Source organism: Bombus terrestris, chromosome 10 (genome assembly GCF_910591885.1).
Source record: "Bombus terrestris chromosome 10, iyBomTerr1.2, whole genome shotgun sequence".
NCBI classification, from domain to species: Eukaryota; Metazoa; Arthropoda; class Insecta; order Hymenoptera; family Apidae; genus Bombus; species Bombus terrestris.
In genome coordinates, this window is record NC_063278.1 from 19,567,897 (window position 1) to 19,583,499 (window position 15,603).

A 15,603-nucleotide genomic window follows, 5' to 3' on the forward strand; every position below is an offset into this window, starting at 1 on the left:
ATCCAACTGGATAAATGACGCGAAAACGCACTTAGAATAACATTTTGCCAGCAAGCGCCAAAAGTTTCGGAAAAATGGCGTTATGCGACTTGCGGAGAGATGGAAAAAGGTAATAAACCAGAATACATCTTACACAAGTCGATGACACAATGTAAAATATCGTGCATTCGTTGTTCATAAAGCGAAGAGAACTTTTGCGAAAATTTAATACATTATATATTCCACGTTGAAACGAAGGCAGGAAAGCTACCAATATTACGACAAAAGATTACGAGAACGTAATTTTTTCCATTGTAATTATCTCTTTCAATTATCTTTGTAAAGACGAGCATCAGCGAAACTCATATTGCATCAACGTTATGATCTGCGCTTTACGATTTACGGGAATGCAAATCTGCTTAAGTATTACGAGAAAACTTTTTCAAGGAATCGGGTTAAAATTACTTTCCGCTTTAAAAACAATGCGAAACGAGTATTAAAATGTTTAGCCGTTGTACGATTTCACGACATAATGAAATTAAATTGCGAACTCTACAAGCGAGTGGAACGTTATTGCGCAAGGTGATAAATCCGCAGATGACCTGCTACGTCTTCCTTTATCCTTCGGTTTAGCTCGCTCCGATTGTGCTCACTGATAAGCAATCTCGAATCTCTTTCGTTGCTACTCCGTGCAACAGAGAACAGAATTGACTTACTTTTTCGTAAGCAACGACATCATAGAATCACTTGGAACGTTATCGACGATCGTATCAAAGATAGAAGCCCGTAGATAAACCGTGAATCATTAGCGCATCTCGTTTCGTTCGCCTTTGCTTCACAGTGATGCACGATTTTACAGCTGTTCAGGGGTCTATCAGACGCGGCAAAAACTTCAAAAGGAAGGCACGGCAAGTCGTTATGGCAATTATTCGAGTGATTCGTGGATGCGGAGAGCGTCATTACGTTCGCAGCGGTACAGTCGTCTTTTGTCGTTGGTGGAAGCTTTTCCGCCGGCTACAATCAGGGATTAGAAGGAAAACAAGACTTACAATTCACGGCGAGTGTCACTCGCTTGCTAACGGCGGGCGGCACGTCGTTGCTAGCGATGCACAGATACGCCCCCATTTGTCGCCTCTCGACACGATGGAATTGCAGCAGCGAACCGTTGTAGGTCTCGTGCTTCTCGAAAGTGCTACCACCTGCGCACCGAGAAAACGTTTTCTGTCTGCATATTTTCTCGAAAATTGACCCCCTCCCATGCACACACACACACACACACACATACGACATCCACTTACTCGCTTCAAGCAACGCCTCGCATTCTCTCGTATCCGTCGATTTTCTATCTTTCTCGCGGATCGCTTTTCATTCAAGAACCTCAGTCGTCGACTTCTTTTTTCTTCGTTTTTACGTTCTCGATTCCGTGAAAGGCAGAGACACGATAATACATATTTGTGGGAAGCAGCGGGCATGCGAAGATCGTTAGCAAAGGACGAAGTATTCACTCGTCACTGCGCCTCGTTCTCTTCCCTATTTTCCCTTTAGTTTTAGAGACGCGTTTTATCTCGAATCATCGCGACAAGAACATTACGGTTACGGTTATTGTTATTACAGTCAACGGAACACGGTTAAATATTTGTGTCGCGTTTTCAATTTCGCTATCGACATCCCCTTAAGCAGAAACTCGTTCTGCACGATAACGAGCTGCTGCTTTACGTGCTTTCAAAATATTTTAACGTCCGTAATAAATAGAATGCGTACGAAATTGAATTATTTGCAATTCCGCTGATACATACAGACTAATTTTGAGAAGCCTGTCGAGTGTTCCTGGCGGAAAGCAAACTTAAATCCGCGATACCATCCAATAATTGTTACCTATACTTGAGCCACGTGTCCGGGCGATTCGCTCAAGTTTACAAAGGCAGTTATACGATAAAAGAAATTAGATATGTATACACTCGCAATAACTATGATTAACTTTTAAATAATGTTAATTGCAGTAAAAATAACTTAAGAACGTAAAGAACGTCGAATTTCGACGACTATGATTGTCAAAGCTGACCGTTTTATTTCTGATGGCGTTACGTGGCAAAGATGAGACGAGTGAGAAATACCGAAAGATAACGCAACGAAAACGCGATGAAAAGTTCTGGTGCTGCAAGCCGAAAGGACAGTCAAGGATGAAAGATTGCCGACGGAAAGCCGCGAAATGGAAAGAACATTATTTCTCAAGACAAGAAGTTGCAACTTTTCGGATTTAAACGAATCCAGGTAAAACTTTTAACTAGGTCGAAACCACAGACTAATGCAATTGAACGAAGAAACTACCGTCAAAGTGGAGTGGGTGAACGGAAGTACGCCGCGCGTAAGGGAAAGGAAACAAGAGAGAGTGAGAGTGAGGAGAAAAGGAAGAGAAAGAGGGAGAGAGAGAGAGAGAGAGAGCCCGAGATAGCCGGAAGCCTGACGCACAACGCAAGCGAAAGAAGAAACGAGAAGATATATGCTTAATTCACTACTTAGGTTGCTAACGAGTTTCTTAAGTGAGCGAACGCTAACGAGTTTGTAAAGCTCGTAAGAAAAGCGTCATCGTCAGGTAAGAAAGCGACACAGGTTGCACGCGAGCAATGTTTTTGTGTATTTTGAAAAAAAGCATCGATGCAATCTAAATATGCTATGCAAATTGCACGTTTCGTCCCATTTAACAACTTTAACAATTCTTATTCGTTCAAATTACCTACTTGTGTATTCTTTTTATTTCATTGCAGATGATTAGTCAAATTCTATTTGCAATTTAATATACGTGTTTGATTATTTATCGATGCATATTAATAACGGCAAATCTGTTGTGGATGAATTTTCTTTAATAAAGGACCATTCAAATATTAATATCATTCTCGCGGTAAATGTCATTAAAGAATGATTCAGTTTCGTAGTAAATTTCTGTTTATCCCATTAACTCGTAAGTACGTTCATTCGTGCGCTGGGACGAACGTTAATAGCGGTCTTCACAACGACAATCGTTAACTGCCTGTGGATGAAGAAAAATATGCAAAGTAAAAAGGACAAATACTGCGAGTCTTGAACGTTTCAGCCTAAGGGTAAATGGAAGGAGGTAGTGCAACTACCTCGGCCAAAGTTTTGCCAACTCGAGGCCCTGCGGCAGAAACTACCACGTGCCTTCTACTCCATGTGTGTACAAACGATGTTATACGTACACGCACGGTATATATACTCTCCTAGGCCGTACAAGCGTAAGCTCCGTGGTTCGTTTTACGTGTCCCTACAGCGTATGTAAGTACACCGACTCTAACTCTTGCCTTGGATGTGTGTGTCATACAAGATACCATGAAGAGGATTCTCATCCTCTGTTTCTTTACACGCGCATCCGCTGTTTCTGTCTTCGAGTTCAAGAGGTGAAACTTGTTTCAACGACCTGCCTCTTTATACCCACTTTACCATGTTCTTATGCTCAATCTGTGTGCCTACGGTCGAAAATTTCTCGGCTTTTGATTTCGTATTTTTCGCTTCTTAGACGATGCCATCGAAAAGAATAACACATAAAACAGTTTATGCTACATATTAATCGTTTTTTTACAGCCAATTTTGCAAAGTTTATTTATAGTAGTTTATCTAATGCTGTAGCTATTACCTTGTGCTAATTTATTTGATCTTTCTGCAATATATTTGTCAAAGATTAATCTATTTTCGTGGAACGAACATATATCTCGTCTATATTTGTACAAACTTTTATGATTTTTTATAAAAAACTTTATAATAACTTTATAACTTTTTATGACCATATTTCTCTTTATAACCAAATAAATATGTTGATATATTCAATGTTTAATTTATATTTAACGGTAGGTGTAGATTAACCTAAAGTGCCAGCGAACGTAGAATAATATTGTAAAATAGTTACCTTTTCAAATAGAAGAATTATTCTGAAATTAATATTTTTCCATTGAAAATTACTGTGAAATCCGGCAATAAATCGGTGTCATCAAACATGTTCGTTCAATTTTCTCCACCACAAATAAAACTTATTTTGATCATTAAATGAATACAGTATATACTTAAGAAAGTTCTATAATCGTAAGAGGGACAAACATGATGGTAATAATTCTTTTTGCAGACGAAGATCTACGTTAATTTTAGCGATTCGAAGGTTAATTTTGCCTCCTTGAATGGAATGCTCAATTTTACATAAGATATTCCATTGTATATTCATAGCTAAGGTATTCCACGTTGAATTCTACTTTATTTGTAAATAATTATTTATTTCCCGAAGGAAAATTTTATACTGACAATTTTATGAGCATAGGATGGGAAGTCTGTAAATGTTAAAAGATCAAAAATCTATCGATACTTATTAATTACATTCTTAGAAGACAATTACTTGCGAATTATACTTTGGATCGTCATGACGTTGAAATGTTCAATTATTTCCTTATGCTTCTTTTCTACGTATCCTAGTAGATTTTTGCCTGAAACGTTATCTCTATCGTCTCTATCTTCTCTATCAGTCCCTTTGATTTTTATAGTTGGACTGACTTCATCAGCAAAAGAGATCCCCAAAATCGGGAATATTTGCATTATACGATCCAGGTCTGAGAGAATTTCTCGGCTGAGAAGCTAAATTATTCAGAAGTGATGAAAACGAAGACAATATGCGCACTTGGCACAAAAAATGATATAAAATATCAAATTCCAAGAGTAAAAAACATGCTTAAAGGAATGTTACGACCAGACGGGCTTCTTCTTGCTCACGAAGTGAATTGTAGAAACGAAGAATATTATGAATGCTTTGAGATTATGAGTCAGTTATTTCAGACACAAATCTATTGCAAAGATTTATTACGCAGAGAGGAAAATGTCAGAGAACTGGACGTTTTAATATAATAACGATCCGAAATAAAATATTTAAATGGTTCAACGTGGGTTATCCGTTAGAAATTGTAACGGCTTAAAAAGTTGATAACTGGCCGGTTCAATCTTCGCATCTGAATTTGATTGAGCATTTATGACGGAAGCTGAAACTCCGCATAGATAAAATCAAACATTCAAACAAGTCAGAATTATTTAAAGTCATAAGGGAAGAATAAAATGAAAACCTTTCAGACTTCAGATTTTTAACCGACTTCGTGTTTCGCCGTTATGTCACTGTTTCCGGTCCAATATCCACCATATAAATGGTGTTTCTTTTATATAAAATATATTATTTAGTATTATATCATGGGATGAATCACACGTTATTTCTGTAAGACGACACGGCCGCAAATTCTTAAGCTCATTAATTTAACAATTTCGTCGATAAGTAGCTAGATGATGAGAAAATATTTCCTTCTCAGTTCCTTTGTTTCAGCTGTTGTTTCTTGGATTGCATTATATCCTCGTATAGGTATCCCTCGTACAACACGGTAGTTAGGTTGCAAAAAATGCCGTGTTATGCGAATCCGTGTTGTACGAAACAAAAAACTGTTAGATTAACAAGAGTATATTATTATTTTATATCTACGAGAAATATGTTTGTTAAAATAACTAATAATTGGTTAAAAGTATTATTTTCTAATTGTTATTACAATAAACAAATTTTCGACTACAGGGAGCTAAAGGGAATTTAAAATTTCTATATTCTAAAATCCCGTATGAAAATTTCACAATACACGAGTTTACTCGAACAAAAATTATCGAATGACGGTGGTTGCGTTTAAAAATTCTGATTACGTGCCTTTTGTACGCGGATTTCCCCAATTCTCCAACAGTATTCAAGCGAATCCATGTTGTTAAAGTATTGTGTGAATGCGATACCAATATTTCTAGTATTTAAAATTTCTCCAATATTGTTTTTTGAAATTTAAAGCAAAATGTTTCTCTAGATGAAACTTTTTGCATACCGCTGTATCGTTGAATACGTGTTCCAATAAGATGGATCGAGTTGAATATCTCAGGAGCAATGAGATTTAGAATAAACGTACTTGTTTCATTTTTATTCTTTGATCAATCAATTAACAATTGGATATTTCATTAGAAAAAATAATATTTTCTGCAAATATAAAAGTTGTCTAATTCCTTGATCGGTATTTAAAATAACCGAGATATTTGAAGCGACCAGAGCTAGTGGAATATTTTGCCTCCCATATCAATGGAACGTACAAGTATAGATATATCACTCGTGGTATTAATGCAAACTTAAAAATTGTCGTTTAAATTGTCTTTCCTTTGGACTGATTCTACCATGTGTATACTAAATGCAATTCTTTCTTTCAATGACACATACGTGATTTATGTAAAGTAACGTATGTTAATTAATCGATTATATATTAAACGATTACTAATTCACAAGCGTATAATTCGTTTAGTTAAGTACTATGAGACACTTGGAATTTCCTTATGATAGTAAGCTATTTGTGTGTACATTAATATGTATATATACATATAGTCATAGTCTTAGGTGTAACTAGGTACGCATATAAAATCATATTATTCTAGTAAGTCCTCCTTTTCGTGCGAGCAGGTCTTCAACGTAACTAGGATATTAGTTTCGTCTAATTACCCTATTAACATGAAACTAATGTAAAGTCACATGGTGCTGAATAGCGAATATCCTTTGGTGTATACTTACGACATCGAACATCCTAGCAGTTATGTATGTTTGAAACTGCTATAAGCGTACTATCGTGCAGTAAGCAGCAGGGCATTGCACGAACAGTGGATATACGAACGTTAATACTCGAAATCATGTACAATTTCAAAACGAGTCTAAATTTCATAGCAAAATAAAAGCTTTGGTTTGAAATATTGAACTTCCGCGATGTTAAAAACTTCATCTTTCAACGAGATTACCCACCTTCGTATCATTTTATACCGCGCGTGTTTCAAAACCTGTTTCAGCTGCGAATACCAATTCGATAGTTTGTCTGTTGTCATTTTTCTTCTTACTCGTTTAACGTTCAACATTCTAACCATTCGAATGATTGACAAGTGACGTTTATAGGTTTCCATCGATGAACATTTAAAGTACACAAATCTGATAGAAATTTCATGAGAATAAAGCGCAACAGTTCAAATGCAGTCGACAAAATTCGATTAAAGAAATCCGATTGAAAAAGCGATACCTTAGAAAGGAGAAAAACAAGTTGAAAGAGCTGCGAACGCAGACAAGACAAAGTTTCATCTGTTTTATTGTCAGATTTGAAGCTCCTGTTCTTAATACGTAATCGATACTGCGGAAATAATAATAAAGCAAAAGAAACGGCAGTGTCTTGGTAACATTTTACGAACGTAGACGTCGAAAAGTTCCTGTACATACGCATGACGTACAAAGGGAGCAGAAACGAAAATACGTTTATCCAAAATAATATGCAGGGATCGGAGACGCGTGTAACATGTAGTGTCGTTTGGCGCATGTCGTCAAATACGTTTAAAATACAAATGTAACTTTAGATACGCTACGCTTCGATATTGAAAACGTTCTTATAGCGAACGAGTGTTACGTCGTATGAAATGAAACATAACAAAATATGAAACAGGCAAGACAAAAAAATGAGGAGAGAAAAAAAGAGGAAACATTACATGCATCACCGGCCACAGTTGCGATATTAAAAATACAAGGGTATTGGAAATACATGATTGAAAGCATAACGCAATGTGATAAAACGACCACTGAAAGCCGCAAAAACGACAAGTTCGAACGTTACGCGTTGCGCATTCCGTTATTGATTTTAGCGACATAAAGCAGCGAAGCAGCGATTACCGATCATAACCATTGTAATAAAGCTGAGTTCGGGCAAAGGAGAAAGATGAAAACAGGCAAGCGACAGAAATGCGAACAAAGGAAGTAATGGGTAGCAAACGAAATTAAACCTTCGTCGCCCCTCTGCCTTTCCTTTCTTTTTTTTTTTCTTTTTTTCTTTTTCACGAAGCGGTAAGTGAAAGAGGTCTGTCCGCGAAGATACCCACGAGTTTTATAGTGTCATTATGTACCAGCAGAAGAGGCCCTTATGAGAATAGGTTCTCCGTCTTCCCTTCGCCAGGATACTCTTGGGGTCGGTCTTCCCGTTGCACGACAGCTTAGAGTTGCATTGTCACCTTCCGAAACTGCCAAGTCGGCGCTGGTATCACCTCCGTAGACGATATCCGGCGGTACTGTCCAACAAATGTCAAGAAGATATATAATCATCATTTTTTCTATTATTAGAACAATCACAGTCGGCGATGATACGTTTCATGCAAAAAGGGAATTTTCTTTGGTTTACTTCGTTCTATCTCACACATTCTTCGTAAAAATTCATCTCGAAATAACAGATAACAGGTTTTAATCTATTAGGTCATCCCATAAATTCGTGCCGACTTTTGTGTATACATTTCATATGTCGATTTATAAACATACGGCGATAAGGGACCAATGCACTTGAAAAATGGGAAGAAGTTGTACAACAAGAGGGGGATTACATTTTTTCATGAAACTGAAAGGTATGTAAACAATCTTAACATATATAACCGCTCGAAAAACGGAACGAATTTATGGGATGACCTAATACGTGTGGTAGGGCACGATGAATTCGATATGCAAATACTTCTATATCGCAAAATATTTCCTTCGCCATTGAGACTGAGGATATATAAGAAGCACTTCAAGATCCACCAAGACTTTTAACAAAAATATACAAAAGCAATGTATAGCAAAAAATTACATTTCCTCTCCAAAATATCAAGAGATATTTTGTGCGTTTTCGTTTGATATTTAAATATTATCCTCACATACGTAAATTTCGAATGTACGCGTATACAGCGGCTCGTTAAAGTATTCGTATATTTTTTAAGAACATGTTAAACACGTATGTTATACGAAGTGTTTTAAAATTTCCTTAGCTGAAATGATGCCCAAATATCATGTTAAATAATAAAGTAAAAAATAAAATGTATACGTTTCTATTAAATAAGATATTTAATAGAAATATTATAGTATTTTGCAGCTGCCAAGGAAAGATCCAAAGAGGCAATTGTCCACAAAGTTAATAAGTCTGAGTATTCAGTGGAATTACTTTTAACATTTGTTATAAGATTAAAGTGAGTATGCATACTGGATATTAGTCTTTTACTAAATATTAGTTTGTTAAATATAAGGCTCCATTTGCTTGAAGGTTTACTTGATATTGACAGCATTTTGTACCTAAATGGTATAAATCATTATAATCAGTTTAACGATATTTTGTATAATTTACCTACATACACAAGGTAACATACTGCGAATATGAATAAATGAACATAATTTTATGATTCACTCGAAGATAATATTACTGACTTTATTTCTTCTTGTTTCAATTGAGAATATATTTCTATGAATATATAATGTAAAGACAAAAAAGTAATTCAAAATACTAGAGTTTGAAATGAATATACTTGAACTAAATTATATATGTAATTATATACGTACATACATATGTATCTACATATATAATAATTTATTTAATTTAGTGAAAATGTATAATATGTAATAAGTAATGTGTAATAAATATAATAAACAAATGTGATAAATAAATGTATGATAATATAAATTTATAAACGCCACAAATTTTCAAGCTTTAAATTACACACATACATATAATTTTTCTAAAGAAAATTTCTTCGTGTTACTTTCCTCTCTTTATTTATAATCATTATCTGAAAATGATTTAGGAAAATTGTTTCGATGAAGTGAATGCATTGACGGATAAATATAACTTACCCTAGTACGTGTTGTTATTTATATGTTAACAAATGTAAATCGATTCTTTTTATTTCGAGAATGAAATTGCATAGCTAAACTTGTAGCAACAGTGTATTCTCGTAAGTCAAAGAATAAGATATTTTACATTTTAATAGAAAGCTCCATGAAACCGATTAATAATTTCCTTCTTTGACGTGAACATATTCCTTTAATCACAGATTATGTAGAAGCTTTTGAAAGGTAAACGAGATGCAGTGTAATATTCCATAGTAAAAAGTGGTAAAACTAAGGAAGAAAGAAATTATGTCAAAGTTCGAAATTGATGAAAGACTTTTGTAGGTTAAAGTTCTCAAAAGATCCTTCTGTTCCGTAGGCACAACCCTAGGCGAAGGATATTATAATGAGACGGTCTTTAATGTTTAGTCGGTATAGGTAACTAGACTCGATTTAGGAGTAGTAAGAGATAGAGGCGGACTAAGAAATTGCTAATGTTCGAAACGTTGAGAACATAATAATTATCCCTTCAATGAACGCCTCTCGACGTTAAATGGCGAGAAAAGGAAATGGAAATAATGGTGGAAAAGGGGAAAAAAGGAAGATGTGCGTTTCATTGCTCGTTACATTGCCGTATAATATATTCCATCCAATGCAAATTGGAATTTATGTGGAAGAATGGTAAGAATATTTTATACGTTCCAATAAAATACGATCGTTTATTATCGCATCAAAAGGTATACGTATAATCGTTTATTAAAATATTGCAACGATTCCAGTTTAAAATCCTGCAAATTACTATTGATTGATCTTTAGATTTGATTTGGATTATTTAAAAAAACATGTTTTTTTTCTTTTAAACCTTGATCATTTATCAAGTTTATTTACCGTATATTGTAGGATGTTGTATACAGTTTCTGCACTTTTGTATGAAGCTTTGCTTAAGAATCATATAATTTTTGAATCTTAAGAGATTCCATTTTGGATTAATCTAAGTCCATGTTCCTTCTTACTCTGATTCTGAAGTTTAACCAGTTCTCAGTAAAAATATCCCTGTAGATATGCTTCTCGATTTTCGATCAATTGGTAGTTTAGAATACCGGTCTTCCAGCAATTAGCAGCATCTCTGTAGTGTGCATCCAAATCTGAGAATTACGATCCACGTGCTAAGGGTGTTGATTCTCCAAGCAATATTGTAACACGGTGTAATTGCTATTGAGCAGGCGACGATGAGTCCCTAATTACTTATTAACGTTCGTTCATCGACCGTTCGGATCGCGAACCTAATAGCGTACCTTCCATCAACACACAGTCTCAAAAGTAGCAGATATCCGTGATCGTGTCAGAAAGTTCGCCAATTATAAAAATAATCCGAACGTCTAAAAATACACGATTTTCTCATGCGGAATTGGAACGTGTTAGAAATTATTTTATATCATTAAGAAATGAATTCGTCACGAGATTCTTTTGCAATTCCATCAATTTCGAAATCTGTATTTTTTGCATTCTCACGTTAACTATACTAAACATACTACCGATCATAGTAAGTTCTAGAATATATCTTTGATTAACGTATCATTTCATTCACACGACATGTGTTTTATAATGTAAAATGATAAATGAAGTATAATTTATTCGAGTTTTTCAATAAATATAACGAGTAAGAGTAACTAATATTTAATGGCAAGCACTGTATATTAATTGCTCCTTTTATTCTACGTAATTTGTTGATTAATAGAAGGTCGTCGGTTTTAGTTTCGAGAGTTGTTCAATTATAGCACTTGTGTGGCTACTTCTGTGGGGAAGGAAGCCATTATTACAGTTTCCTTTTTATTTTTTAGTTCCCACTTTTATGGAATTCAAACGTAATTAATGGTACTATTTGCAATCTTGAAATGAGTTTGCCTGAGATCATTTAGAAGGTTATTATTCAATATTACTTTCTCAATGTCTTTCCTCTTGTGTTGGTTTTTTCTAGATTCTGCAACTGTAGCAACTGGTTTAATGTAATATAATTAATTGGAAGTTTTATTTTTATTTCGTTCCGATTGTAACAGTTAAAAAAAATACATATATGTTGCAACAATATATGTTCTGAAATACATACAATTTTAATGATACTATTTCCAGGTTGAAAGCGATTTTGAAGTTATTCATTTGCGACTAACGAGTTTTGATTTCTAACGTATGAATATTACTTTCATTATTTGTTCGGGTTTAAGATTCGTTTCTTGATAATATAAAATATCCGACCGACATTTGTTAAGTAAGATCTGCAGTTGTGGTAATGTGTCGAGATAACCGAGAAAAGAAACCATTTAAGCCCTAACGAAGTATCGCTATTGTCATTCTCGGTTACGAAACATATGTACTTACATACACATATATGTATGAGTTGTATAACGATTCTATAAATCTATTTTCTGTCTCTGTGTTAGCAAGTGATTTACAATCAAATTATACTATTGTATTTCTGTGTGATGTGCACATTATAAATAGGATAATGGATTTGTGCAAGACCATTATTAATATGTGATTACGTGGTAATACATTTGGAAGATCATTATTAAATTCTTTTGGAATGGTTGGATTTCGAATAACATATTAATTAATTTACATATCCAGGTACTATATATATATATTTTAGCAAAGTTATCAGATTGGGATACCACAGAAAATTTGATTGCGGAATATTAATTTTGCTTTTTGCTGGCTAAGTTATGTCGCCAATATTTCAATGTGGACATTTTACAATTTTCTGCATCCGTTACATTTATATATTAATGATTTACATATTAATAGAGTATGCTCTTCCGCTACCAGTAACGTATTTGTAATTTATTATGGAATTTCTAGTTGTAACTCGATTGTAGATGGGAGCATGCCCGTAGGTTGTGTGCAATAGCGTTTCTGAAATTTAGTAAAGTCAGTAGAGTTTACGTTATCTGGTGCTGTGTCGAGTAGAATCTACTTGTATGACTTTTCATTGTAACGAAATAGCTAATTTTGCTGGTAACTGTGAATTTTCCGCATTAGATTTTTTCACAATATGTGATACTGAAATCTTGTGCATCAATAAATATTTATCGCCTATAAATGACCCTATAAAATAAGAGAATGGACTCGTTTTTAAACATCAAGCCGTAAAAATGGCAAGCTCAATGCTCTACTGATTTGATCTTCCTTTTTTTTTTTTTTTTAATTTCTTAAACGAGTTCATGCTGGTGATACATTTGATGAATCGATGTACATCTCCGTGTATAAATATCAGGTCGCTTGCTGGTTCCATATAAAACGTGGTAATCGATCTAGATTATCAGGCAAAGCAAAATTTTGCATCGACAGAAGATAACTATTTGAAATATACGATAAAAGTTGGCAGATACTTTTTCCAACAGTTACATAAAAATAGTGCATTGCGGCTTTCCCATTCTACCCAAAATCTGAATTTTATTTATAGAATCATTTGCAGTATTCGTAGGATCGGATAACGATAAAAGAATATAAATAAAAATTTGACGAAACAGTCATCAAAAGACACGGCGGGTAAAAATGGAACAGAAATCTAATTTAATTGCACGTATGTATAATTGTTGAGATTATTGTAATATCGAGTATGTGTGTTATTCATAGTCTAGAATTTTAAACGAGATAATAAAATTTAACTTTTTAACGATTTCCTAATGATTTACCTTTAAGGCAACCTTTCGCCTCAATATCTAGAAAAAGGTTTAATAGTTTTAGTTCTAAGCAGCTGTTATCAATAATAATATTTTGATTCTATTTTCACGTAACTCATTATTTTTTGCCAAAATTTGCGTATTTTGCAGTAATAGATCAGTTCTGCTTCGGGATTCGTATTCGCAACCAGATAATAGTGGGTATTATAGGATTTAGAAAGATTTTAATTTATCGGACAATATAATTTGTAAGTCACAAATTAATGTCTAATTAAGTTATGACTGACATGTTTTATCATATTCATAATACGATACAATGACTTTTATAGATTTAACGACAATACGTGACAATATACTATTGTTAATTAATAAAAATATATACATTACTATGAAAGAAAATTCGTCCACCTGGCTTTGAAGAAATATTTATTGTAAATGAAATACATGCAATTTGTATCATAAGACAGTGAAACTAGAGTTGTACGAAGACAGACAAATAGGTGGATCGATTTATTGGCAATGGCCCAATGACATTGGTTTTGCTTTTTTTCCGGACGTGGAAATTGTGTCTAGCGAAGCAACACAGAATGCGAAAAAAGTCGTAAAAGAAATATTTCTTTTTAAGGGCGAGAAGAAGCTTGTACTTTCTTGACATCGGATGGTATGGTATTCTATGGGTTATGGTATTCTATTTAAATCAATAGCCACGAATGTGTCAAAAGCTATCGACGATATTGGCAGATATTTCGAATAAACGTGTTATTATGGGAAACATAATTTGACGTGAGTTAGCTATTTCGTAGATGGATGCATAAAGTGCGCTATACGAAGGTCAACTCTCTGTCTTCTTCATTGAAATCATATATTTTTATTGCATTAATAATGCAATAAAACCATTGATGTAAAAAGAACATTGAATCTCAGGTGATATTTTAACATCTTCCTTGGAAATTTTCGACTTCCATCTGTAACATCTGATAGTACTATTAAAAGCTTCGAAAGTATTCACGAAGGAATCGATTTAAATAAGACATTCTGTATATCTGTATAAAATTATAAGTGACGAGAAAACGAATTCCTTCGATTGCATAATTAAATCTAGTGATTTGAAATCCTAATTGTTTGATAGATTGTTCTAGGTAGAAGTCCAGTTAGGTTTCCCTATCGCTGGATCGGTACAGATTTGATATATTTTTCACAACACGGGTAAAAGAAATATTTACGTAACATCTTGAAGATTTTTATCTGACTTTGGGAAAATGGCACGGTTATCTCAATTTTCGATGACGGAAATATGGAACCATATTACATGCATAAACTCTCACGTACAGACGAGTCACTTAACTTTCTACCCTTATCTCTGCCACTGTAAATTACTTGTACGCTATTTGTTAGATGAAAAACATATTTTGACTAAAACTCGTATGGTATCGGGGCAAAGCGTATAACGTAATATTTGATTAAATGTTTGTTATGTTATGTTTTTATTGAAATGCCAGTTTGAGTTTATCAAAAATAACATATATCGTTTAATGTCGCAGTTTGGAAGAGTATCGAACGCTGGATAAAAAATTATTCGTATCTGTCCAGAAAACAGTAATTACCGAAGTATTTGGTGCCATACAAGCTTGTAAGAAAAAATTTTTCATATAGCAAACGTTTCACGTGTAATTTAAGGTAGCAGAGTCTAGAGCAGGTAATTTATCCTGTACATCTATCCAAGTAAACAAGAAATATATTGGATTTAATTTCTACGTCTTATATTTATTCTATATAATTTTCAATAAGACTTTTCGTAAATACTGCCGACCTAATTCGAGTGTTTTTTAGAAATATGCTGTTTAGAAATATGTGTTACATAAAAAATAATACAACTATACAATACTAAAATAAGATATACAAAAATAATACAATTAAATATTATATTTTCTAACTTTTCCACGATATTTCAAATAAATTGGTATACAACGAATTTATATCGCTTATATTAGAAATTATTTAAAGCAACAGTATAATAATTCATAAATTAAAGAGACACAATATGATCCTTTTTAAATGGTTTTAAATTTGTATTTATTTGATTATACTATTACTTTACTTACTCTTACAAAACTGAAATATTTATTATATCGTATTCAGTGTTTAAATAAAACCATTTTCAAAGTAACGCCTTTCATCATCAACATTTCAACATCGATTTCAAATGATAAAATTCAACTGGTAAGGCTATTTAAATAATTT

General features: G+C 33.7%; 1 protein-coding gene across 1 annotated transcript in view; it reads right to left on the minus strand.

The window, feature by feature from the left end:
• Positions 1-15,603, minus strand: part of LOC100649869 (lachesin) — a 96,896-nt gene that overhangs the window by 7,609 nt on the left and 73,684 nt on the right. The window contains exons 4-5 of the mRNA XM_048409109.1: positions 7,963-8,124; positions 1,029-1,178 (exon numbers count right to left, since the gene is read on the minus strand). Coding sequence (XP_048265066.1) covers positions 1,029-1,178; positions 7,963-8,124 — 312 coding nt within the window. The remainder of the gene's footprint in view (positions 1-1,028; positions 1,179-7,962; positions 8,125-15,603) is intronic.